Source organism: Oryx dammah, unplaced genomic scaffold (genome assembly GCF_014754425.2).
Source record: "Oryx dammah isolate SB20612 unplaced genomic scaffold, SCBI_Odam_1.1 HiC_scaffold_11077, whole genome shotgun sequence".
NCBI lineage: Eukaryota > Metazoa > Chordata > Mammalia > Artiodactyla > Bovidae > Oryx > Oryx dammah.
Window position 1 is genome coordinate 6,939,154 of NW_024080471.1, and position 27,326 is coordinate 6,966,479.

General features: G+C 38.3%; 1 protein-coding gene across 1 annotated transcript in view; it reads left to right on the top strand.

Annotated features, from left to right (window-relative positions):
• Positions 1-27,326, top strand: part of LOC120860491 (lysosomal-trafficking regulator) — a 166,602-nt gene that overhangs the window by 84,780 nt on the left and 54,496 nt on the right. The window contains exons 22-31 of the mRNA XM_040236309.1: positions 2,342-2,473; positions 4,586-5,213; positions 5,916-6,093; positions 7,794-7,963; positions 9,309-9,539; positions 11,708-11,874; positions 12,558-12,710; positions 16,340-16,531; positions 18,210-18,388; positions 20,765-20,971. Of these exons, the coding sequence (XP_040092243.1) occupies positions 2,342-2,473; positions 4,586-5,213; positions 5,916-6,093; positions 7,794-7,963; positions 9,309-9,539; positions 11,708-11,874; positions 12,558-12,710; positions 16,340-16,531; positions 18,210-18,388; positions 20,765-20,971 (2,237 nt within the window). The remainder of the gene's footprint in view (positions 1-2,341; positions 2,474-4,585; positions 5,214-5,915; positions 6,094-7,793; positions 7,964-9,308; positions 9,540-11,707; positions 11,875-12,557; positions 12,711-16,339; positions 16,532-18,209; positions 18,389-20,764; positions 20,972-27,326) is intronic.

The window sequence follows — 27,326 nt, forward strand, 5'->3', positions numbered from 1 at the left end:
TGTTGGGAGAAAGAAGGAAAAAGGAAGCTAAGGATAGAATTATTGGTAATACTATTTAAAGGATGGAACAAGAAAGAGTAATCTCAGTATTTTTTAAAAAAATGGAATCAGATTTTTTAAAGAACTCGGAAAATGTGATGTGGTAAGAAAGCAAGCCAGAGTATACATGTGAGAAAGCTAAATAGTAAATTTAGAGAGGGAAACTGATTGTAAACAGCCATTTTAAGCCATGTAATAGTGAATAAAATGATACAGCTACAGTAAAAAGCCAAATGAAATTATACAGCATGACTTTGTATTAGGTTCAGCAAACATCTAGTGAATAATGTCCAGATTCTGGTAGCACAGGGTAGTTGCAAAGATGAGTTAAATGTGTGTGGTCTTACAGTCTAGTAAAGGGAAGAGAGGCATAAACAGGTAAGTATAACATGTGCAAAGCATAGCAATGCATTGCAAGGGGCTATTTCCTGAAGGAGGAGATACCTGCTCTGAGTTGAGTTGACTAGGAGTTGAAGGGAACGGCCTTCCAGGCAAAGCAAATGGCTTGGTGTTGCTGACATTAAGGAAGAAGGCTGGTAGAGGGGCATGGAGACAGCTCATGGAGATTGCTCTAGATGAGAAACTTGGACTTTATCTAGAGTGGTAAGGAGGCAACAGAGAGCCCTGGAAGGTTTTAAGCAGAGCTTACCATTTAATGGAGAGAATGCTGGTAGCTATGAGGATTTGAGGGTGGCCAGATGTCCATCCCAGATATCATTTAGAAGTCTGTGATGATAATCCAGGTGACGGATGATAAAAGCCTGCATTATAGCACTGTGCTAGGGATGAGAAGAGTTCAAGAAACAAAGTCAGTAGAACCTGGAGACTGACTTGACATGGGTAAAGGAAAGGAAAGGTCAAGGGTGGCTCCCAGATCCTGCATGGGACACGGGTACTTCTACCATGGGAACCAGAGAACAATGCAGGAGTGAATTTAGGGCAGAAAGGTGACTCACATTTAGATTTGTTGCATTTGTGTTGCATTTAAGAAATCAAGCAGTTGAATTTAGAAGTATGAAGCTCAGAAAGGAAGATTAAGCTGGATGTATTAATTTTTGGAGTCATACTAGGGCTGTGTAAAAACAGAAGACATAGACCTTCCCTCAAGTAATGAAGAGATGAACGTGATCCTTGGAAAGATCATGTTAGCATATAAAAAATGAACAGTTAGCTGTTAAACTATAGAAATAACTATGAGTACAGTCAGAATTCAAAGAAAATAGAAGTTAATGTAGCTAATGTTAGTTAACAAAAGAATCTAAAGTAAGAAATTGTAGAGTATCCTCACATATCAAAATGTGCATTAGTATAAAGTATATGCAGAGTACATCATGAGAAACGCTGCTCTGGAAGAAACACAAGCTGGAATCAAGATTGCCGGGAGAAATATCAATCACCTCAGATATGCAGATGATACCACCCTTATGGCAGAAAGTGAAGAGGAGCTAAAAAGCCTCTTGATGAAAGTGAAAGTGGAGAGTGAAAAAGTTGGCTTAAAGCTCAACATTCAGAAAACGAAGATCATGGCATCTGGTCCCATCACTTCATGGGAAATAGATGGGGAAACAGTAGAAACAGTGTCAGACTTTATTTTGGGGGGCTTCAAAATCACTACAGATGGTGACTGCAGCCATGAAATTAAAAGACACTTACTCCTTGGAAGAAAAGTTATGACCAACCTAGATAGTATATTCAAAAGCAGAGACATTACTTTGCCGACTAAGGTCCATCTAGTCAAGGCTATGGTTTTTCCTCTGGACATGTATGTATGTGAGAATTGGACTGTGAAGAAGGCTGAGCGCCAAAGAATTGATGCGTTTGAACTGTGGTGTTGGAGAAGATTCTTGAGAGTCCCTTGGACTGCAAGGAGATCCAACCAGTCCATTCTGAAGGAGATCAGCCCTGAGATTTCTTTGGAAGGAATGATGCTAAAGCTGAAACTCCAGTACTCTGGCCACCTCATGCGAAGAGTTGACTCATTGGAAAAGACTCTGATGCTGGGAGGGATTGGGGGCAGGAGGAGAAGGGGACGACCGAAGATGAGATGGCTGGATGGCATCACGGACTCGATGGACGTGAGTCTGAGTGAACTCCGGGAGATGGTGATGGACAGGGAGGCCTGGTGTGCTGCAATTCATGGGGTTGCAAAGAGTCAGACACGACTGAGCGACTGAACTGAACTGATACCATTTTTTTGACTTTGAATATTTTTGTAGATATTTGTATTTAATGACTTGCTTTTAACGTTGTATTTTTGTTTTATCCATTTTAAAAATTTTCTCAAAATTTATTTTGATTCTAGATGGCAAGATCTTTCAGGAAAAAGTGCAGTCAATCATGTACTTGAGGCATTCTAGCAGTGGAGGAAAGTCTGTTACTAGCCCTGGATTTATGATAATAAGCCCATCAGATTTTACTGCTTCACCACCTGAAGGTAAACAAACAAACAAAAGTGATACTGAAAGTGTAGCCCTTTCCTATTTAGTTCTGAATATAGATGCCTATTTGCACAACCTGATAAACTAAATAAATGGAAAGCTAAACTTTACAGAATATATTTAAGGATTCCATTTACTGCTTTCTAATATTAGTAACTCACAGTCAGTATAGCAAGTAATTCTCAGGAGAGCTTAGGAGATGGATGAGGCTCATGCTATTTTATTCTGGAATTCTTTGTCCCCGTTTATCAGTCTTTCATTAAGTTTCTGATTTATTTTCTCATTTTCTTCAAAAACTTTGTTTGGCTTACTGTCTCCTTTCCATCTGAACTCATTCTGGACAACTTCACTTACCATGTGAGTGGCCATCCATACCGCAGCCTCACTGAGATCCTTGACCCTGGGGACCTTCCCTCTACTTTACCTTCCAGTCTGCTTGTGTCCATCTTGAACATCATCAAAGAACACGTCCCACCTCTGAAATTCCAGTCTCCCACTCTCTATGACAACTTCCTATCTTTCTGGTTTCTTTTTCATCATCCCCAAGTTTTCTCTGCCTCTTTTCTTCTTTCAGCATAGATTTCATTAGCCAATGAAAGACTAGGTCCCACCTCCAGCTCTGATACAAATTATTAAATAGGCCAGTAAGATAGAGACATGGATAGTAGGTGAAGGTATCTGGGTATTAAGCTCCAATTTTATTTCTCTCCCAAAGAGTTTCGGTTATTCCCTAGCACATCTTATGGCCTTGTATTATAATATTTTAAGGCTGTGTTTTAATTAGTTTTATTTGGAATTTTATAGGATGTGTCATTCTTAAAATCGTTGAGCATCATTCTGAAACTTTTTCTAGTACAATCATGCCCCCATTTTTTCCAGGTCATTTGAACAGACCCTTTTGGCAGCCTTATTCCTCCAGCCAAAATCCAGAAATAACTAGGAAGAACTTCTGAACTATGGAGCTATTCTATTGCCACAGAGCCTGAGCTCTAAACAGTTCATTCAGTCCTTATTTACTGTATATCAGCACTTTTCAAGTTTTAGATGCTGAAAAAAATCACCTGGAAAGCTTGTTAAAGCACAGATCCCTGGCCCCTGCCTTCTACATTCTGATTCAGTAGGTCTGGGGTGGAGCATGAGAATGTACATTTCCAGCAGTCACGCAGCGGTGCTGATACCCGTGCTCCTGGCCCACAGACCACACCTTCAGGAGCATTCATTTATATCCCATACACTAAGGATGAGAGATCTCCTTCTGTGTAGAATATGAGGAGCAGAAAAATGGAGAGCTGTGGCAAGAAGAGAAATATTATTATTTCTTAATAATAGCAGCAAAAAGTGGCTGCAGAAATGAGGAGTGAGAGAACAGTCTAGGGACATTTAGCCTGGTAATAATAACACCAAGTACGGCTATCACTGCTATTTATTCAGCACACGTTTATTATGTGCTTATTTTACCTTTGAAGAAATGAACACTCATATAATTAAATTATTTACCTAGGGCCACCTAATTAACAGAACCGTCTCTTCAAAAAGCCAACATTCTTTCCACTGTGTTAAAATGCATCCTCGGGACTTCCCTGGGGACTTCACCTTTCAATGCAGGGGATGCAAGTTCAATCCTTGGTCAAGGAGCTAAGATCCTGCATGCTTTGTGGCCAACAAAAGAGAAAAACATAAGACAGAAACATTTTGTAAACAAATTCAAAAAAGATTTTCAAAAAAACGTCCACATCAAAAAAGAAAATCTAAAACAAACTGCATCCTAGTGACTGTTAGCCTGAGGTAAATGGATTTTCACTTAATTCACTTAATTTCACTTCATTAGGACCATTCACCCCAATAACTTTGAATCACTCAGTCAATATTGTATTTTATTAAGGAAACAAGAGATAGGTATTTTGGGAAATTTTTAATTAAAAGTAGTTGAAACAAAAATAGTTTTAACACAAATTTTAAGCATTAGTCACTACAGTCATTATCCTGTATGTGTTCACTAACATCACTGGATAAATGGGTTATTACTGTGGTTGAGACTGACGGTACAAAAGAGAAGTGATCCCACTGAGCTGACTTTTCAGTGCTGTTTCCCTGTCCACTCTTACCAGGAAACAGGTCATCCAGTGCTGTTCCAAAGCAGGTAGCTGCCAGTATGCTGCGTTCTAGAAGCCTCCCAGCATTTCCTACTTCTTCACCTCACATAAAGCCACGGAAACTGACTGGAAGTTTGGGTTGTAGTATTGACAAGTTACAGAGTTTTGTAGATGATGGCGTTGCTTCCCAGCCAGAGAAATGGAGCCCTCTGAGGAGTTCTGAGACACTGGAAAAAACCAAACAAGATGCCTTCATCAGTAGCTGTGAGTCTGCAAAAACGGTTTGTGAAACGGAAGCTGCCCTTTCGGCCCAAGCTTCTGTCAGTGATGCCCCAAAAGGAGTCTTGAAACTTCCAGCGGTCAACATAGATCAGAAAGACTTCGGAGCAGAGCCCAGATCAGACGACGACAGTCCTGGGGACGAGTCCTGCCCACGCCGACCTCTTTACCTGAAGGGACTGGCCTCGTTCCAGCGCAGCCACAGCACCATTGCCAGCCTGGGGCTAGCTTTCCCCTCTCAGAACGGCTCTGCGGCTGTCGGCCGGTGGCCAAGTCTTGTTGACAGGAACACCGACGACTGGGAAAACTTTGCTCTTCCTGTCGGTTATGAGCCACACCACAGCCGAACTACAGGTGCTCACAGGTACATGTGTTTTTGTATGACAACCACTTCCTCCCTTTTTTTAAACTGTTCTTTGAAGAATTTCTGTACTTGTAGAAATCTCTTTATGCTGTGACCTCTTTATTCTGTAACATAGTACAACGTGTATGTTAACAACAAGCAAAGATGCCTTTCTCCTTACTTTAATACTAGGTGATAATTCCATATTTAACTAAAGGCTAAACCATAAATAGTTCTTGAAGAAATGATTATCTTATGGTTAATTTAATTCCATATGATTATTAGAGAAAAGCTCTTCAGTTTAGGAAGATTGTACGGTTTATTATTGTTCCCCAAATCAGCACCATCAGTGAGACTTTCCACAGTGATGGGAATGGTCGCTGGTGCTGTCCACTCAGAAGACACATGCTCACGTGAAGTGTGGCCAGTGCAGCCGAGCAACTGAATGTTTAAATAGTTTAAACAGCACAGGTGGCACTTGGAAATCACAGAGGTAGAGCAGACTAGTGTTTAGTAGACTATATATCTAAAAACTACTGGTAATTAAAAGGTGATGGCAAATCTGTTAATCACAGTTAAATCAGGAAACATTTTTAAACCTTATGAACTTATGTTTCACATGTGAAAATTACTACTGCTCATCACTGTTCGTGAGGTAGTCATGATGCACTACTTTTTTCCCCTGATATTGTGTTTATGACCCTTTGTGGGTCTCTGTTTTAGTGTAACCGAAGACTGCTTGGTACCTATATGCTGTGGGTTGTATGAACTCCTAAGTGGAGTTCTTCTCATCCTGCCTGATGTTATGCTGGAAGATGTGATGGACGGGCTCATTCAAGCAGATACGCTTTTAGTCCTCGCCAACCACCCATCACCTGCTGTACAACAAGAAGTTATTAAAGTAAGGGCAGATACTAAATATGTTGCTTTAATTTGGAAGAATAAATATATGTGTACTTTAAAGTTTGAATACATGTATTCAAATAGACCTGAAATCTTATTTTATTCTTAAGCATCATGAGCTGATATAATTTATTACTGCTTATCCCAATTTTTATATGTATTATCATCCAATTTTAAGCCTTCCTCCATATATGGCTTTGTATCAGTGTGTTTTTTAAATCTACTACTTACAAGGAACACATAGATCATTGGAGGTCTCTCCTGAGTATATTATTGTCAAATGTTAGACACTTAACTTCAGGTTTAAGTTCAGATGTCACCTTCTCAGAGAGACTTTCCCTAATCATCTTCTGTCTAGCCCTACTCCTCATTTGTTTTATAATAGCATCCTAGTTATATCTTATAATTACCTTTTTAATTTGTTTATGTACTTTTTATTACTCTCCCACTGAAATATAAGCTCCATGAGGGTAGGTATCTTGTGTTTGTTCTATAAAAGGTCCTAAGTACATTATTGAGTGAATAAAGGTTTGATATGAATGGTTCCCATTAGGAAACAAGCCTTTAAAAGGATCTTCAAAGAATCCCACTGTTTTAATTTGATGTGGGACATTGTGTAAGCAGTCTCAGTTCAACCCAGTATTTACATAGCTTCCATCTCATGTGTAAAACACTGGGCTAGTTGCTCTGTGGGATATAAAAGGGAATAAGCCCCTGCATTCAAGAGTTTATAGACCAGTGTGGGAGAGAGACATATACACAACTAAGTAAAATGTAAGAACTTCTGTGATGGATGCTTCAGTGGTAGTCTTAATAAAGAAGAATGGAAGCATAGGAAAACCAAATAATTCTGATGGGTGAACAAGGGCAGGATTCATGCAAAAGGTGTATTTTGTATTATGCTGTAAACTTAGAAAGATTTTTAAGTAGGGCAGTAAAGAGATGTGTGTTTTAGGAAAGAATAGTCTTATCACCACTGTGAGGGAGTGATTGCAGGGGAAAGAGTTGGGAGCACTGTGTTCACAGGCTCGCACTGTGATCCAGGGGAGAGATATTGAGTCCCTGATCTGGGGAGGTGGGAAGTCAGAGGACTGACAGACTTGAGAAACGTTCCCTGGAATAGAGGAGAGAGACCGTGCTAATCACACGTGGGCAGTCAGGATGAGAGAAGCCCAAAGTGAGATCAGCCTTAGAGTCTAGGAGGATGGTGATTTTGTGCTCCAATACCAGAACCATGAAAGAAGTGAGTTTGGAAGGAAAAATAATTACTTTGATTATATATATGTTACATTTAAGACACTGGGAAAGAGTAAAAATTTAGGCCTATGCTTAGAATAAATAAAATGTCAGAAAGTCTAGAAAATAGAGGTTTAGGATATATATTTTTGTTCTTTGAGAGAAAGCATTGTACAGTGTTGACTAATCTTTCTTTTTTCAGAATTAGGCACAAATGTTCTACTTATATTCACCTAAGGCTACCCAAGACCTCCAAGACATCCTTAGCATTCTGTAGTAGTCACAGAGAAAGTTTTAGGTTTGTTTGTTTTGCTGAAGAGGTGGCCCTCTTTTTTGAGCTTTGTATGTTCTATACACGTGAAGTTAAACAACTTAAAACTACAGGTATAGTACACTGTGTGATTTGTAGTGTTATATAAAATTTTAATATATTATCTAAATTGTCTTAATTTTTTTCCTTAGCTATTAGATGCATATTTTAATAGAGCATCCAAGGAACAAAAAGATAAATTTCTGAAGAATCGTGGGTTTTCTTTACTAGCCAACCAGTTGTATCTTCATCGGGGAACTCAGGAATTATTAGAATGCTTCATTGAAATGTTCTTTGGGCGACGTATTGGCCTTGATGAAGAGTAAGTGCATTCTTCCCTTCACCAGAATTGGGGATCTTTTGTCTTAAATGTAAAATTTATTAAACTGACTCTTAAAATTATTCTATCACTTTTAGAAAAAATCTGCTAGAAGTCATTTTCCAGGTGAACCAATTTTTTATTTTCCATGTGGTATTCTTTCTATAACTTCTTCCTTTGCATTTCATTCACTAGCTAGGCACTGAAAAGAAAGAAATGCTGCATCAAATAAAAGAAAGTGATATTTAAGTTTTGGCATACAGAGTTAACCTGAGAAGAAGGTGGCCCCCATAGTCTCAGCAGCAGATTACATGCGGGATCCATAGACAAGCTCCTAACTCCCCTCAGGGATGCTGGTTATCTGAGAGAAGAGTAAACCGGCATACCGACTCCTGAGCTTTGACCCTGGTGTAATGCTCATGGATTAATGAATAAATGCAAAACTTAAAGAACATTTTTCTCCCAAGCCAAAAGTTTGGCAGAAATGTTAAGCTGTTATTTCTATGTCTGATAAAGTAGAGAGAAATGTGTCTGATACTTGTTTGCAAGTAGGCCAGTTCAAACATCAAGGAATTGACCTACTAATTGTAGCACTGACAGTATTGCTTTTCATTTGCATAAGCTTTTGGCTTTTTCAAAGCAATTCTGCATCATCTCATTTGATTCTCCCAACAGCCTTGAGAAGAAAGTAGAGCAGATGTCATCGCACACATTTGACAGATAAGGAAAATGAGGTGTAAAACACGTCAATAACTTCCCTCCATCAGTTCAGTTCAGTTCAGTTCAGTCGCTCAGTCGTGTCCGACTCTTTGCGACCCCATGAACCGCAGCACGCCAGGCCTCCCTGTCCATCACCAACTCCTGGAGTTCACCCAAACCCACGTCCATTGTGTTGGTGATGCCATCCAACCATCTCATCCTCTGTTGTCCCCTTCTCCTCCTGCCCTCAATCTTTCCCAACATCAGGCTCTTTTGAAATGAGTCAGCTCTTCACATCAGGTGGCCAAAGTATTGGAGTTTCTGCTTCAACATCAGTCCTACCAATGAACACCCAGGACTGATCTCCTTTAGAATGGACGGGTTGGATCTCCTTGCTGTCCAAGGGACTCTCAAGAGTCTTCTCCAGCACCACAGTTCAAAAGCATCAATTCTTCAGTTCTCAGCTTTCTTTATAGTCCAACTCTCACATCCATACATGACCACTGGAAAAACCATAACCTCCATCACAGAGGCAAATAGTATACAAGAACTCAAAATCAGATCAACAAAATGGCCAATTTTGCAATCATTTTTTCCTTATTTCATGGTTAGTAGCTTCTAACATGCTCTTGTGTATCATTTATTATAGGTTTGATTTGGAAGCTGTGAACAACATGGGACTCTTCCGGAAGTGGTCTGTCATTCCTGTGCTGGGACTACTAGAGACCTCCTTATACGACAGTGTGCTCTTGCATAATGCTCTCTTACTTCTTCTCCAAATATTAAATTCTTGTTCTAAGGTAGCAGATATGTTGTTGGATAATGGTCTACTCTACGTGTTATGTAATACAGTAGCAACCCTGAATGGATTAGAAAAGATGTAAGTTTAAGTCATTTTTTAAAACTACCTCTGATTAACAACTTTGGAAAGGAAAAAACTTCAGTAGCAGGTTACTTTAAAGCATCTGATATTCCATAATATTTTCAAAGAATTTCTTTCCTTCAGATCTGATTAGATTAGATTTGAGAGGGTATATTTTCTATAATTTTCAATAAAGTTTGTTTCTTTTTTTTTTTTAAGATATTTATCTGACCTACATTTAGGTATTTAGAACCTGAAAACAAGGAACAAATTTGTGTGTGTGCCCAGTCACTTCAGTCCTGTCCGACTCTGTGGCCTGTCTGTCCATGGGATTTCCCGGGCAAGAATCCTGGAGTGGGTTGCCATTTCCTTCTCTGAGGAACCTTCCTGACCCAGGGATCGAACGTGCATCTCCTGCACTGGCAGTCAGATTCTCACCACGTGAGCCACCTAGGAAGCCCCTGAACCAATCTACCTGTCCTCAGATATATTTACCAAGCTTCCACTATGGTCTTATAGAAAGTATTATCCCCCTCTGGAATAGGAAATTTGAGAATTTGAGAGATATAATAACTTGTTGCGGATCATATAGCTAGTAAATAGAGAACTTGAGGCTGAATCTTCTCACTTCAAAAGGCTCTGCTTTACAGTCAACATACTCTCCCACTTTTCCTACTACTGTTTTCTCCCACTGTTAACTACCATACTGAATTTACTTTTTTTTAATTTATTTATTTTTAATTGGAAAATAATTGCTTTACAATGTTGTGTTGGTTTCTGTCATATATCAACTGAATCAGCCGGAAGTATACATATGTCTCCTCAGTCAGAAGAACATTGGCAAATGGTTGCCCACCAGATTGATTAATAATTTAGAAAAATATGTTAGGAGGTTGTATTTTTATTTGGGTTTTGTGCCTTTGGTGTCCTCATTTAGGATATACAGAATAACATTTTTATTAGCATAATATTAATGTTACAAATCTTCAGAAGCACCATCTTACTGCATGTTAAAGCATTAAATATTAATATACTTTTGCAGAGAAGGCAGAGCATATCCTCGGTGATTCTCTAGGCCCGGGAGACTCACTAGGCCAGGGAGACTCTCTTGGTACAAGAGAGGATTCATAGTCGGCTTAGTTCAGTTTTCACTGGGCACCTGTCTTATTTAGGGTCTGTGTCTTGGGCAGATGAGAAATACAACGTATTTCCTCAAAACATCTAGTCTTGATTACAGTACAGTACATGAAATTGGTAGAACTTGGAAAGAGTACCAGCAGGCTCCTTCTAACAGCTGTTTGTTACTGCTGTTGTTTTAAATAAATTGTGCTTACAGAATGTCCCTACATGCTACTCTATTGATTGGCCTCAAAAGTTATCATTTCTAACTCTTGCTTGATTTTGAAAACGTGGAGTGGGGAAGCTTAATATCACACACTGAGGTGGATGATCAAGGTTAAAAATTGAGGGACAGAAGTAACTAATTCATATTTTTTAGGTACTTATAAGTGATTAGTGTGGGCTTCCCCAGTGGCTCAGTGGTAAAGAATCTGCCTGCAGTGCAGGAGATGTAGGAGACGTACGTTCAATCCCTGAGTCAGGAAGATGCCCTGGAGGAGGGCGTGGCAACCCCCTCCAGTATCCTTGCTTGGAGAATTCCATGGGCAGAGGAGCCTGGCAGGCTGTAGTTCATAGGGTAGCAAAGAGTCGGACACGACCGAAGCAACTGAGCACACGTGCAAGTGACTAATACATGTTCAAATCTTTGTCTCTTTTAACCCGTAAAATGGCCATACTTTGTATAAGTGGGATTCAGAGAGGTCAATTAATTTATTCAGAGTCACCATCTTTGAGGCGCCTCAGAATATACCTCTTCACACCCATAGAACCCCTGGTGGCTGGGAACCTAGTGGTGCACGCCCACAGTATCTTGTGTTAGTCTCTGTTGTTACACTTACACCATTTACTGGTTATAGTTACCTGTTCACTTGTCTGGTCCTCTGCAAGCTGAATTTTGACACGAGTCAAAGTCTATCTTTTTATCTGTCCCTAGCCTGTAGTTCATATGACCTGCCATAGAGTATGCATGGATAAATATCAAATGAATGCATGAATGAGTGCATGCTAACAGAACAGGAATTTAAACCAATTCTTTTTGCCTTAAATTATTTATTCTTTTTCTTTAGCATTCCTTTGAATGAATACAGATTACTTGCTTGTGATATACAGCAACTTTTCATAGCAGTTACAATTCATGCTTGCAGTTCCTCAGGCTCACAGTATTTTAGAGTTATTGAAGATCTTATTGTACTGCTTGGATATCTTCAAAATAGCAAAAACAGGAGGACCCAAAGTAAGATTTAATTTTTATGGATTGGGGGGAGCAGTTGTATAATAGCCAAAACTGTTATCAGAACCTCATCTCTTTCTCTGGCTTCTATAGAGAGAGTGGATTAGAGGAGAGGAAACTGTTCTACTAAATGTTCACCCTTAACTTTGTTTACTGGCTTTAAAAAGAAGCCTTTTTAAGTGGGAAAAATTACAAGTGACACCCTAATGTAATTAGTAGCTGGCAACATATCATTAAAAGAAACTGCTGATTTTTCTTGCCAAGTAAAATTAAAAGGCTTATGTTGACTAATAATACCCTTTAATTTTCTTTGGTAGCGAATATGAAAGTGAATATGGGGCATAAAAATGTGAGAATTTCATATTTTAAACTTTTGGTTAAACTTTTGCCTTCTGTATTAAAAAGCCTATTCTTTTAAGACAATTACATGAAATGAAACACATTTGTGAGCTAGAAAAATACTAGCTAAAAATTTTTTATAGTGATCCTTTGGAAATTTGCTTTAAAGTTGCTTTTAAAGACAGTTAAAAAATGTTTACTACCATCAAGAACCCATGATCAAAATTTTGAAATTTACGTCTAATAAAACATTATTGACACTTTCGATATTGCATTAGTATTAATATAAAAGTCAACTCAATTACAATCACATAGCTTGAAAACATTCTAGTATCTTCTGTTTTTAGATATGGCTGTTGCTCTACAGTTTAGAGTTCTCCAGGCTGCTATGGAATTTATAAGGACCACTGCAAATCATGACTCTGAAAACCTTACAGATTCACTTCAGTCGCCTTCTGCTCCCCATCATACAATGTTTCAAAAGCGAAAGAGCGTTGCTGGTGAGTATTTAAATAATATTTTACTAATTATACATAGAAAGTAGTTTGACTCTCCTATATTCTTATATCACTCACATTTTAAAAAACATTGCTTTGTTTCAGAAGTTAAACTGTAGTGTTTGAGAAGGTTTTCCTCCAAGAGGAAATTATTCTCTAGCTTTCTCTTCAGTGCTGTTCTCATTCAGTTATCCCTTGAGCTCCTACCATGTGCCAAGCACTGTGTTAAATGTTAAAGATGCAAGGATTAAGAAAGACACAGATCCTACCTCTCTACCATAAAATGGTAGAGAAATACAGAGGATAGAAATAAGAGACCATACAGAGCAGGGCAACCTGATTTACATGTAGGGTTAGGGAAGTCTCTGAGGAAGCAAGATTTCAATACAAGGGATGAGAAACAAATTAGAGAAGTCAGTGAGTGTTATAGGCAGAATGAACAGCTGATGTGCAGGTGTCGAGGTAGCAAAAAGCTAAGCTTGTTCAGAGAACTGAAAGGCAGCCATGTAGCTGGAGTGTAGTCCTTGATGAGATGGTGCCACCAGGTGAGATGCTACAGGATGGTGTGGACCAGTTCTTACAGGCCATGTTAAGGAGTTTTGATTTTATCTTAACGTTCAGTTCAGTTCAGTCGCTCAGTAGTGTCCAACTGTTTGCGACCCCATGAACCAACCGCAGCATGCCAGGCCTTCCTGTCCATTGTGTCGGTGATGCTGTCCAACCATCTCATCCTCTGTCGTCCCCTTTTCCTCCTGCCCTCAATCTTTTCCAGCATCAGGCTCTTTTCAAATGAGTCAGCACCCCACATAAGGTGGCCAAAGTATTGGAGTTTCAGCGTCAACATCAGTCCCTCCAGTGAACACCTAGGACTGATCTCCTTTAGGATGGACTGGTTGGATTTCCTTGCAGTCCAAGGGACTCTAAAGAGTCTTCTCCAACACCACAGTTCAAAAGCGTCAATTCTTCGGTGCTCAGCTTTCTTCACAGTCCAACTCTCACATCCATACATGACTACTAGAAAAACCATAGCCTTGACTAAATGGACCTTTGTTGGCAAAGTAATGTCTCTGCTTTTTAATGTGCTGTCTAGGTTGGTCATAACTTTCCTTCCAAGGAGTAAGCGTCTTTTAATTTCATGGCTGCATGATTGCATTCACAGTGATTTTGGAGCCCCCCAAAATAAAGTCAGCCATTGTTTCCACTCTTTCCCCATCTATTTCCCATGAAGTGATGGGACTAGATGCCATGATCTTAGTTTTCTGAATGTTGAGCTTTAAGCCAACTTTTTCGCTCTCCTCTTTCACTTTCCTCAAGAGGCTCTTTAGTTCTTCTTCACTTTCTGCCATGAGGGTGTGGTGTCATCTGCAAGTCTGAGGTTATTGATATTTCTCCCAGCAATCTTGATGCCAGCATATGCTTCCTCCAGCCCAGCGTTTCTCATGATGTACTCTGCATAGAAGTTAAATAAGCAGGGGAACAATATACAGCCTTGACATACTCCTTTTCCTATTTGGAACCAGTCTGTTGTTCCATGTCCAGTTCTTACTGTTGCTTCCTCACCTGCATATAGGTTTCTCAAGAGGCAGGTCAGATGGTCTGGTATTCCCATCCCTTTCAGAATTTCCCACAGTTCATTGTGATCCACACAGTCAAAGGCTTTGGCATAGTCAATGAAGCAAAAATAGATGTTTTTCTGGAACTCTCTTGCTTTTTGGATGATCCAGCAGATGTTGGCAATTTGATCTCTGATTCCTCTGCCTTTTCTAACATCAGCTTGAACATCTGGAAATGTACGGTTCACATATTGCTGAAGCATGGCTTGGAGAATTTTAAGTGTTACTTTACTAGCGTGTGAGATGAGTGCAGTTGTGCAGTAGTTTGAGCATTCTTTCACATTACCTTTCTTAGGGACTGGAATGAAAACTGACCTTTTCCAGTCCTGTGGCCACTGCTGAGTTTTCCAAATTTGCTGGCATATTGAGTGCAGCACTTTCACAGCATCATCTTTCATTGCTCAACTGGAATTCTGTCACCTCCACTAGCTTGTTTGTAGTGATGCTTCCTAAGGCCCACTTGACTTCACATTCCAGCCACATATATGAGGCTTATAGTATCCTAAAAATTTTTAATTTGATAAAAGACCTTGAAAGTCATCCAGTCCAGCTTCCTCGTGTCACAGATCCACCAAGGCCTAGAATTAGAAACTGCTAGATGGAGGCCCCACACCCATCTCTTTGTGTCCTTTCACACCCACTTCTTCCAGGTCTGTCATATCAGAGATTAGGATGACTTGCTTAAACTAATGTAATCTGATAGTATTATCCTTGAATATATCCCAGATATGAATTTCTCTTTATATTTGCTCCATTTTTGTCTCAAAGGTGACTCTACACACCAAGCTGTATTAACTGATAAAAATACTGATTACCTAAAATACTGGACGATCTAAAATGCTAGTAAAATATTTCAATATCTTGCAGGATGAGTCATTAAATCCTATTGTAAGTAATGTTTATAGAGGCTATTTGTGGACTTTGATATATACTTTCATAATTTAAAAAAAGGTTCAATTCCAATGAAGGATTCCATTATTCCTCACCTACCAAGATGTCATTTTGGTTCCTATGGTCATCTTCCGATGCCCTTCTTCAGTCCGCTAAATCAAGACTCAGTTACCTCCTTTTCTCCTGGATCCACTCCCTGTGGGGTGCCTCTTGGAGCAGGTGCAGTAATGGTGCAGGAAGCCACCCCTGCCTCTTCAGCCTGAGGAAACCTTTCTCAGGAAATGCTTTTTGTAGGACTGAATCACATGTGATGCATGTTTCAAATCATTTTAATAATAAATTACTGAAATTACACTCTCCTTTCTGAGTTCTTCACTGTATTTGACTGATTTCTACTATGTCACTATATACACGTCTCAAAAATAATTTATAAAATTCAGCAATGTTACTGCTGCTGCTAAGTCACTTCAGTCACGTCCGACTCTGTGCGGCCCCATAGACGGCAGCCCACCAGGCTCCCCGTCCCTGGGATTCTCCAGGCAAGAACACTGGAGTGGGTTGCCATTTCCTTCTCCAATGCATGAAAGTGGAAAGTGAAAGTGAAGTCGCTCAGTCGTGTCTGACTCTTTGAGACCGCATGGACTGCAGCCTACCAGGCTCCTCCGTCCATGGGATTTTCCAGGCAAGAGTACTGGAGTGGGTTGCCATTTCAGCAATGTTAATTACTCAAAAATAGTAATGTTCTTGCTAAAACATGATATGCTTTAAAAAAACTATTGATTATTTTGGAATACGAAGAAGTGAAACGGTATTTGAAAATGTTTGAATATATACACCCTTCTGATTGAGTTTTTCAGAGGGCTAAAATTTTTCCAAAGGATATCTATCCTACTAAGCTATGTCACAAGCTATAGCATTGTTATTTAGGACTTTGAAATCAGAGTGTACTGTTGCACTTCTTCAAAGAGGGAAAAATCACTTTCTCTTAATCACTCTTTCCTTGTATAAATTACCTTTGAATTAAATAAAGTTCTTTTCATTGTCTGATAATGAAAAAGTTATAGCAGAAATGATTTCTTTGATCCTTGTTAACTCCAGCACTTGATGTTTTAATTTATATACTTAAAGGTCCTCGAAAATTTCTCCTTGCTCAAACTGACTCTCTTCTGATGAAAATGCGTTCAGTAGCAAGTGATGAACTTCATGTGATGATGCAACGGAGAATGAGCCAAGAGAACCCTGTCCAGGCGACTGAAACAGAGCTTGCACAGAGGCTGCAGAGGCTCACCGTTTTTGCAGTTAACAGGATTGTTTATCAAGGTAGGACTAGAGAATAAATGTGTTCTTGCTCAGATATTGAAATGAGCATAATTTAAGAGAGGGGCTTCCCTGGTGGCTCAGACGATAAAGAGAACTGACTAAATTTCAGATTTTTTAACAGCATTAAAAATTTTTTAGTATCCATACTAGTAAAAGAATTTATTTGGACCCAGTATCCTTGAATAAAATTCTACTTTTTTAATATGTTAAATGCTGGCCTAGACTGACCATTGAAATTTAAAATAGTATAGTACTTCCAATATATTTTTTAAACTTTTCTTTGAAATGGTCATAGATTCACATGCAATTGTTAGGAAATACTACAGAGAGATCCTGTGTGCCCTTTACCCAGTTTCCCCCCGCCATGGATCTTGTAAAACTATAGTTCAGTATCAATACCCAGATATTGACATCACTACACTCAAGAAAAAGAACACCTCCATCACTATAAGAATAAGAATATGTTGCCTTTTAGAGCCACATCCTCTTTTTCTCCCACACCCACCCCTTCATTAATCGCTGGCAACTATCAATCAGTTCTCCATTTCTGTATTTTCATCATTTCAAGAATGTTAAATAAATGGAATCATACAGCATATAACTGTACAGTATGTGTAAGATTGACTTTTTTCACTCAGCATAATTCTCTGGAGAGTCATCCTGGATGTTACATGTATCAATAATCTGTTCCCTTTTTGTTTTTGGTAAGTAATATTCCATAGTATGGGTGTACAGTTTAATCATTTACCTGTTGAAAGACAGTCTGGGTGCTTTCCAGTTTGGGGCTGTTACAAACAGAGCTAGCTGCTATAAAGATGTGTGTGAAAGTTTTTGTGTGAACTCAGGTCTTTGCTTTTCTGGGATAAATAGCCAAGAGTGCAGTTTCTAGGTGGAACGATAGTTGTGTGTTTTGTTCTTGCTAAGGAGCTGCCAGACTTTTTCTAGAGTGGCAGTAAAATTTTATATTCCTACCAGCAATGTATGAGTGATCCAGTTTTCTGCATGTCTTCACCAGCATTAGAAGTTTCACTGTTTTCCGTTTTAGTCCTTCTGATACATAATGTTGGGCTATAACTTTGTGGTTTCAAGGTGCACTTCTACAGGAGCTAATGATTTATATGTTTATGTATGAACTTTAATGCCTACAACAAACACTAAAAAAGCTATGCAAAGAAATATACTCAAAAACAATACAAATAAGCCAAAATTCTAAAAAATTTCAAGTGACACCCATTTTTTTTTTAACTTTTCTAATTTATATTTGGGACAACCAGCCTCTAGAGTAAACTGTGAAACTGAACTGTTATCACATGCACAGCATTTAATGGGATAGCATGTCTGGTTAAACAGGTCTTCACATCTATCTAATGTAAATATCACATGGTCTATTGTACAAGAACCTCCATGACTTTAATAATTTTGTAGTTTAATTCATCTTCATTAGTAAAACAAAGCTTTAATTTAGGATTACATGACTCATGTATGCTTAAATTTCTGCATTGTTTTAGGTGAATTCACTTTCTTTAGCATATTGTATTTTTCACGTCAAATGCAGCTATTACATGTTTATATTGTGACAATGGAATTAGTAATTACATAGAATATTTTTGCCACTATCATTTATAATGGCTCAGTATTAGTGAATTGACTAATTTTTTATTCTTCTTTTAATTCAAAGAATTTAATCCAGATATTATTGACATTTTGAGTACTCCAGAAAGTACAACTCAAAGCAGGACCTCAGCTTCCCAGACTGAAATTTCTGAAGAAAATATTCATCATGAACAGCCTTCTGTTTTCAATCCATTTCAGAAAGAAATGTTCATGTATCTGGTAGAAGGATTCAAAGTATCTAGTGTGAGTAAATTAGTTACTTGGGAAATGTTCATTCACAAAGAAGGAGTAGAGGTTTTATGTGTCTGTATTCAGTTCAGTTCAGTTGCTTAGTCGTGTACAACTCTGTGACCCCATGGACTGCATCACGCCAGGCTTCCCCATCCATCACCAACTCCCGGAGCTTGCTCAGACTCATGTCCGTTGAGTTGATGATGCCATCCATCTCATTCTCTGTCGTCCCCTTCTCTCTCAGGAGTAGAAGTGTCTGTATTACACGTTTTCAAAATCATATTCTTACACTATCACAGACTTTTCTGAAACTCAGACAACTTGAATTTTAATAATGAAGTAAAACGTACTGCTAATTTGCCTTTTTCAGAACTACTCACTTCATGCAGCATTGGTTTTTAAGTCTATAACCCAAAAGCTATTTTCTAATATTATAATTTATTAAATAAAATCAGCATCAGAAAAGAATAGGAATTTGATGATTACTATGAGAGCTTAAACTAATAACCTGTTTTAAAGGACTTTATTTATAGCTGCTTACTCTAGAGTTATTATTATGGATAATTATGAAGTGCAGATGTTGGCTTAAACAGGTCTAATATCTTCAAAATTATGTAGAGAATACTGAGAAGCATCAGGCTCCATTTATCATCAACTCACTTAGGTTTTTGTGGTCATTTATAGTTGAACATAGGGGAGAAATTGGTCAGTACACTCATAGATAGCAAAGGCTAATCTAATTCTAGCAGAACTCATAAATCATGATTCTGCCAGTATAACTAGATTTGGTTGTCTGCAGGTTCCACTTAGAACTGAGTCATTCACAAAGAGCCCTTAGGACTAGGAGTAACTGGAGAGCCATTTCCAAAACAGAATAAACTCTAAACTGTACTGATTCCAATTTTTAAACCAGATAAAGGATATTTGATCAAGATTAGGTTAACCCTTATGGGACTACCTTCAAAAGCACAGCTTATTTGGTTATTTGTTAAGGGATATTGATGGTCAATTTATATACAATTCTTAATTTGTGACAGTTTTACTCAATATTTCAGTCTTCCCTGGTGTCTCAGTGGTAAAGAATTTGCCTTCCAGTACAGGAGGCAAGGGTTCGATCCCTGGGTCAGGAAGATCCTTTGGAGCAGGAAATGGCAACCCACTCTAGTATTCTTGCCTGGAAAATCCCATGGACAGAGAAAGTTAATGGGCTACAGTCTATATATGCATGCTAAGTTGCTTCAGTTATGTCTGACTCTGCGATCTTATGGACTGTAGCTCGCCAGGCTTCTCTGTCCATGGGATTCTCCAGGCAGGACTACTGGAGTGGGTTTCCATGCCCTTCTCCAAGGGATCTTGCCAAGTCAGGGATCAAACCTGGGTCCCTTACATCTCCTGCATTGGCCGGCAGGTTCTTTACCAGCATCACCTGGTCCATGGGGTCTTAAAAGAGTCAAACACAACTTAGCAACTAAACAACAACAGCTAAAATATTACTAAAATATTCAATATTTTAGTACTAATTCAAGCCTCTATTATGAATCCTTCTCTTTTATATTGTAAAATCCTGGTAGGCTTATTTACTGTTGTTCTTTAATGGTTCCTTTTTTTTTTTTTTGCCATTTAAAATTTCCAAACCCCGGGTATTTTTTTAAGTGTCTTAGGACTTTAGCTTCTTTATCTCTCCCTTTTAAATTGTGGTAAAATAAGACTTCCCTGATGGTTCAGACAGTAAAGTGTCTGCCTACAATGCAGGAGACCCGGGTTTGATCCCTGGGTTGGGAAGAGCCTCTGGAGAAGGAAATGGCAACCCACTCCAGTACTCTTGCCTGGAAAATCCCATGGACAAAGGAGCCTGGTAGGCTCCTACAGTCCATGGGGTCTTGAAGAGTCGAACACGACCGAACGACATCACTCACTCATACATAATATAAATTTTGCTATTTTAACAATTTTAAATGTACAAATCAGTGATATTAAGTCCATTCACATTGTTGTGCAACCATTACCACTGTCCATCCCTAGGAATTTTTCCGTTATCGGAAGCTGAAACTCTGTGTTCGTTAAACAGTAACTCCCCATTAGTCTCTCCCCCAGTCCCTGATAAACCACTGTTCTGTTGGTATATATTGCGCTTGTTTATCTATTCATCCATCAATGGGTATTTGAATTGTTTCTACCTTTAGGCTGTTTTGAACAATGCCACTATAAATATTGATGCACATCCATCTGTTTTAAAACCCTGTTTGTGTGGATGTGTATATCTTCCTAATTTCAGCTGTTTGAAAATTCTAGAATAAAACATGTTCCATGATTTTTTAGGGCTGTGTTAGGGTTATTATATTATTGCTTAAGATATTTGATCCTAATTCATTCCTGTTTTGATTTAAGGCTTCAGGTAAAACCAGTAGTTCCAAACAGCAGTGGGCTAAAATCTTATCGTCTTGTAAGGAAACCTTCCGAATGCAACTTGGGAGACTGCTCGTGCATATGTTGTCTCCAGCCCACCCTTCACAAGAGAGAAAGCAAATTTTTGAAATAGTTCGTGAACCAAATCATCAGGAAATACTGCGAGACTGTCTTAGCCCATCCCTGCAAGTAAGTACCCCAATACTTCATGAGTAACAGCTATTATAAAACTATACAAATCAAGAACTGAATCTAAACTGTATTTTCATGCCAAATACCATGAATATAGTTTTCTAACTAAACAAATATTTTCTGAGGTCTTTTTTCAGATGCCACTTACCAGAGTCAATTTGTTTAATCTGTTTAATCCCCCTTCCTTTTTCCAGTGTTTAAGTTCTATACCTGAGTTCTTATAAGATCCTTCATAGTATGTTACTAAATCTTGAAGTGTTTTCTTTAAGAACAGTTTGGAGGCTTTTTAAAGCATTATATTATCCATGAAACATCTATACTGAATGGCCCAAGTAACAGTACATATAACATATTTCAAAAATATTTACAGTAAGTTAAAATATTTGTTGATCATCTGGAATGGTAAAATCAAAATACTCAAGCTGTTTTGGAATCTATAAATTGTATCACTTAGCAAGCAGTAGATGGAGGATTTAAGTGGTGTAACCATTCTGTTTAGCAGTTTCTTACGAAATTAAATATACTGGTTAGCCTGTGATGCTAAAATTCCATTTTTAGATATTTACCTAAGAGAAATTAAAGCATATGTCCATAAAAAGACTAGTAGGAGAATGTCTATGACAGCCTTTTTACTAATAGCCAAAAACGGGAAATAACCCAAGTATCTGTCAGTGGGAGAATGTATAACTAAACTGTGGTATATTTATGCATTAGACTGTTATATAGCAATACAAATGAACTGACTACTGATGCACCCATCAATATGGATGAAGCTCAAAATCGTGGTGTCATTGAAAGGGACAGCCAAACACCAAAGAGCAGGCATTTTATCATTCCATTCATATGAAGCCCAAGAACAGGCAAAATTAAGACATAGTCAAAGAGCTGTTCTTTTGTTGCTTTATTCTCAGCTAAGCTGCCATCCCTCTGAATCCAACCATGATGTTTCAAGTTCTCTTCTACCAGCTTCACTTCTCCACTTTTCCGTTTCTGTTGGTGGTATCCTTACTGCTTTCAGCTTGAAACATTGCAACTGTGGTTGACTTTGTTTTCTCTTGAATCTATTGTATCACCAAGGCCAGTCATTTATTTAGTCCTGTCTTTCCCTATATTCTGCCCACACTCCACCCCCCACTTTAGGCTTTCACCCCTAATGCTTGGATCACTACAATAGCCTCCTCTCCACCTCAAGACCAAATTACTCTATCTGGTAATTTTTTAAGATTTATTATCCTTCCTGCTAAATCACTTCAGTTGTGTATGGCTCTGTGGAATCCAAGGGCTGTAGCCCGCCAGGCTCCTCTGTCCATGGGATTTTTCCAGGCAAGAATACTGGAGTGAGTAGCCATTTCCTTCTCCAGGGGATCTTCCCGACCCAGATTCCACTAGCAAAGCCCTCATGGTTCAGATGGAAGATTTATTATAGCAACATTCAAATAAACTTAAAAGTTGGATGAAATCAAAAAAGAACCCCACATGACCATAACCTGACTTTAATTTTTCTTTGTAGTACTTTGAAATAAAGTCAGGTATCAGATTATTTTACCTGTAAATACTTCAGTCTGAATCTCTGCTAATAGGACTTTATTTTAACTTATCCCTCTCTGTGATAGTAACAGTAATTCCTTCTTCTTCTTGTTCAATCGCTAAGTCGTGTCCAACTCTCTGTGACCCCATGGACTGCACTACACCAGGCTTCCCTATCCTCCACTATCTCCCAGAGTTTGCTCCAATTCATGTCCATTGAGTCGGTGATGCCATCCAACCATCTCATCATCTGTCGCCCTCTTCTCCTGCCCTCCATCTTTGCAGCATCAGAGTCTTCTCCAGTGAGTTGGCTCACTTACTTATTATCATCTAATACCCAATGTTTAAATTTTCCCAATTTTCTTTTAATTTTTTGGATAATTCTCTTGATTCTGGATCCAAACAAGGCCCACACAATATTTTTTTGATGTGTGCTACATTTTTTTAATCCTTGTAATTACTGTCCCCAATCTTTTTTTTTAACTGTCATTATTTGTTGATGAAACTGAGTCATTTGTTCTATAGACTCTCCCACATTCTGGATTTGTTTAGTTGTATCTTTGTGGTTCTAGATCTAGAGGCTTGACTAGATTCCAGTTTTTTTATTTCCTATTTTGTTTTTTTAAAAAATACTTCATTTTCCATTATATCATGGCAACAGGCAGAAAACATCTGGTTGCTCTGCTTTTTTGAGATGGTAGCAGCCTGATTCATCGATTATAAAGTTCACCCTCAGTCCTTAATTATTTTAGTAACCATTAATGAAAGTTGCCAAGATCCACTTTTTCATTAGGAATTTCAAAATAGTGATTTCTCTGTGTTTCTCATTCCACCATCATCTGTTAGCTCTGATTCTTCTATAGGGAAGAATATTCCCTTAGTAGCTGTTTGGCTACCCTAAAATATAGTCTCTGTAGGAAAGGCAAGATAAAGGCTTGTTTCTTTCATCTGTTTGTTTTTAGAATAATAACTTGGTGCCCTAGCAAACTCTAATTTTTGTATTTGTTTTTATATTTAAGATGTTGTCATGAATTCAGATATTGTTTTATAAATTTTATAAGTAGTTTCAAATCTTTGCAGTTATTTTTATCTTTCAGGTTCAAATGAACACGTCTGTAGATTCAAGTTGTTGTATACTTTTAACATGGCCTGTTTAACAGGTTAATACGATTAACTTGAGGCTTCCCAGGTGGCACAGTAGTAAAGAATCCACCTGCCAGTGCAAGTGAGGCAGGAGATGCAGGTTTGATCCCCTAGAGTAGGAAATGGCAACCCACTGCAGTATTCCTGTCTGGAAAATTCCATGGACAGAGGAGCCTGGCAGGCTACAGTGTATGGGGTCTCAAAGAGTCGGACACGACTGAGCGACTGAGCACAGCACAGCTTTATTAACTTCCTTCCATTCTGGAGCAAAGAATGTCCCAGGCTCATCTTGTATATTTCCTTCCCTAGACCTGCAACCAAACTTTTTCCCCAAGAAGCCCATTTCCTTTTAATGAAATAATAGTATTTAGAAACTACAAATCTAAGGACTAGGTATGTTCATTTCTATTGGATTGTCATTTCTTCTCAGCGTTTTTAGTGGGCAAAGCTGATAAACATGTGAAAGTGTTAGTTGCTCAGTCCGTGTCCAACTCATTGCAACCCCATGGACTGTAGCCTGCCAGGCTCTTCTGTCCATGGGGTTTTCCAGGCAAGAATACTAGAGTGGATTGCCGTTCCCTTCTCCAGGGCATCATCCCAACCCGGGGATCAAACCCAGATCTCTCACATTGCGGGTAGATTCTTTACCATCTGAGCCATCTGTAAAATGTCAACCTGGTTTCAAAATCAAAATTGTGAAATACAGCACAGTTGAAGAGTTTCTAGTTTTTATCTCTGTAGCCTTCCTTCATTCTTTCCCTTTCCCTGTAGCTTACCATCCTTATTTGGTTTTTATTTGTTTTGGAGATATAAGCAAATTTGTGATACACACACACATGGGCATGCGTATGTGTTCTCTCTCTCACTTCTTTATAGGAGAAAAGGTAATGAATGATACACACGCTTCTCACTCTACTTTCTTCAGCTAACAATATATCCTGCAGTGGTTCTGCAGCAGTATAGAGAGCTCTTCTTATGCCTTTTTTATAACTGCCTACAAGCTGTATTCCATCTGTAGTCTGCCTGATTTTTAAAGCTCCAAGCTTCTCTTCAATTGAATCTGGTTAATTCTCCAGCCAGTCTGTGGCTCCTCATCTTTTCTCTCATAACATCTTCATATCCCTTGTTGTCCTTCTGATAGCTGCTTTCTTCATGTTGTCCACAGCACGCAACACACTCTCTCCTCCCATTTGTCTGTCTGTATGCCTGTTGTGTCCATTTAGCCATGCACCCACATCATATGGTACCACCTTCAAAATCTTCATTCCTTCTTTTAGTCTACTCAGAACTCTTCCTTCTTGAAACTTCATCGAAAATTTTATTTTTATACATTGTATTATTTTCTAAAAATTTGTGTTTAAATTCAATTCCTTAAATCAGTTTCCTGAGAGCAGGAAATAAGATTTCTATGTGTGTTGTGTCTCCAAAAACAACTTTTCTAGTCCCAGAAACTACAGTCAATAAATGATTGATCAGAAGATGTTAAAATGAGCTATTAGAAACAGCTTCAATGTCTAGGAAAATCATGTTTCTTTGGACATTCAGAATGAAAAAAAAAAAACATTTCTGATAGTTTTTCAAGATGATTTTAAAATGTCACCGAATACTAAACAAATATTTTTAGAGTTCTATCAAGATTATTACCTTTAAGATGCACATATGAAAATATTCTAGTCCTTTACCATTCCTCTTTATTTGCCAACTCTTCAGGCCTTTTACTTGCAGAGCATCTGTTCCTTTTTCTCTTTTGGTCAGCTAACAGCTGTCTCCTGACTAATTTAAAATGTTGCATTAAAATAAGCTTTGCTATTTTCATCATTGCATATGTTCATCTTATGCTTTTGGGAAACGACATGATGTGATTCAGCATGTGAATTTAAATATCACCTAAAATGTAATAGTTTCCAAATCCATTTGTTGACTATTCACAGTTAAAAATATCGTAAAGCCAAATACAGTGATATTTGTATGAAAGCAAATTGTTAAAAAATAAAATTACGCATGTTTAACTTGTTGGCAAAGTTAATGTCTAAATAATATATAGTGTACACTTAACAATCAGGTGTAATATCTCTGGCATGAACGAGCCACTTAACGGAAAAAAGCTTTGATCTGCACAGTGAATAAAAAGCACTAAAACTGGCGTGTGTGCATATCAGTCACTCAGTCATGTCCAAATCTTTGTGACTCCATGTACTATAGATCCCCAGGCTCCTCTGTCCGTTGAATTCTCCGGGCAAGAATACTGGAGTGGGTTGCCATTCTGTTCTCCAGGGGATCTTCTCAACCCAGGAATTGAACCCTAGTCTCCAACATTGCAGGCAAATCTTTACCGTCTGAGCTGCCAGGGAGGCCCATAAAATTGGTATAAACAAAGCTTATCTAAAAATAAAATTTCACATGTTTCCAAAGTCAAATAATCGTCTAAAGCAAAAATGGTAGCCATGTCTTTTGGAATCCCAGCATAGATAATAAAAGTATGCATGTGTGCTCAAAAAAAAAAGATCCACTTAAGAAATCGTGAATCAGAGTTTGGTTTAGTTGTACACTAGGAAGGACCATTTTCATTTTCTTAAGTAACATTTTCATTTTGTCTGTAGGGCCTGTTCATAAAAGACTGACCTAAACCAACCCTTCTCCCAAATATTCACATACTGAATGCTGACATCTTAACTGGTTTTGGAGTTTTTCACCTTTTGTTCTCCCCAGGGAATAGTGAATGCTTACAAATGGATCCAAAGATACTTTTTTGTTCTGGTATTTTCTCCAGTGTTTATTCTCCCAAGCAGAAATTAAAGAGACTCTTAGCTTAAGATTTAAAGGAAAGTTTCCCTTCCAGTTCAGTATTTCTATGAGAAGAACTAAGAATTATTTTCCTTCATCCCAAGCTTATTTTCTGTATTCCTTTAGCAAACCCTCTCTAAAATTCTTTCCCCAAAAGCTTGTGTGCTTTTTTCCTTCTTTCCTTTATTACTTCTATTCTTCCTTTCTTCTTTTTTTCCTCTTTTTCTTCCCTTTTTTTTACCTTTAACAATAAAAATTTTCAAACATACTAAGAAAAATAGACTAGTGAATACTTAATGAATACCATATGACCATCTCATAGGTCTAACTATTGTTAGTATTTTTATCATATTTATCATAATTTTTTTTCCTGAGGTATTTTAAAGCAAATTATATAAATCACAACCTGTTTTCAAAAGACTTTTTTATGTCACCATAACAACATTGTACTTAACAAAATTAGCATATACTCTGCTGCTGCTGCTGCTGCTAAGTCGCTTCAGTCGTGTCCGACTCTGTGTGACCCCATAGATGGCAGCCCACCAGGCTCCCCCATCCCTGGGATTCTCCAGGCAAGAACACTGGAGTGGGTTGCCATTTCCTTCTCCAGTGCATGAAAGTGAAAAGTGAAAGTGAAGTCGCTCAGTTGTGTCCGACCCTCAGCAACCCCATGGACTGCAGCCTTCCAGGCTCCTCCATCCATGGGAGTTTCCAGGCGAGAGTACTGGAGTGGGGTGCCATTGCCTTCTCCAAGCATATACTCTAATGTCATCATATACTCAGTGCATAATCATTTGAGAATTTCTTCAGTTGTAACTGTTAAAGAATTTAAATGTAAAAATACAAATTCTTTATGACTTAAAATTTTTTTAATTAAAAAAATTGTTACTTTTTTTTT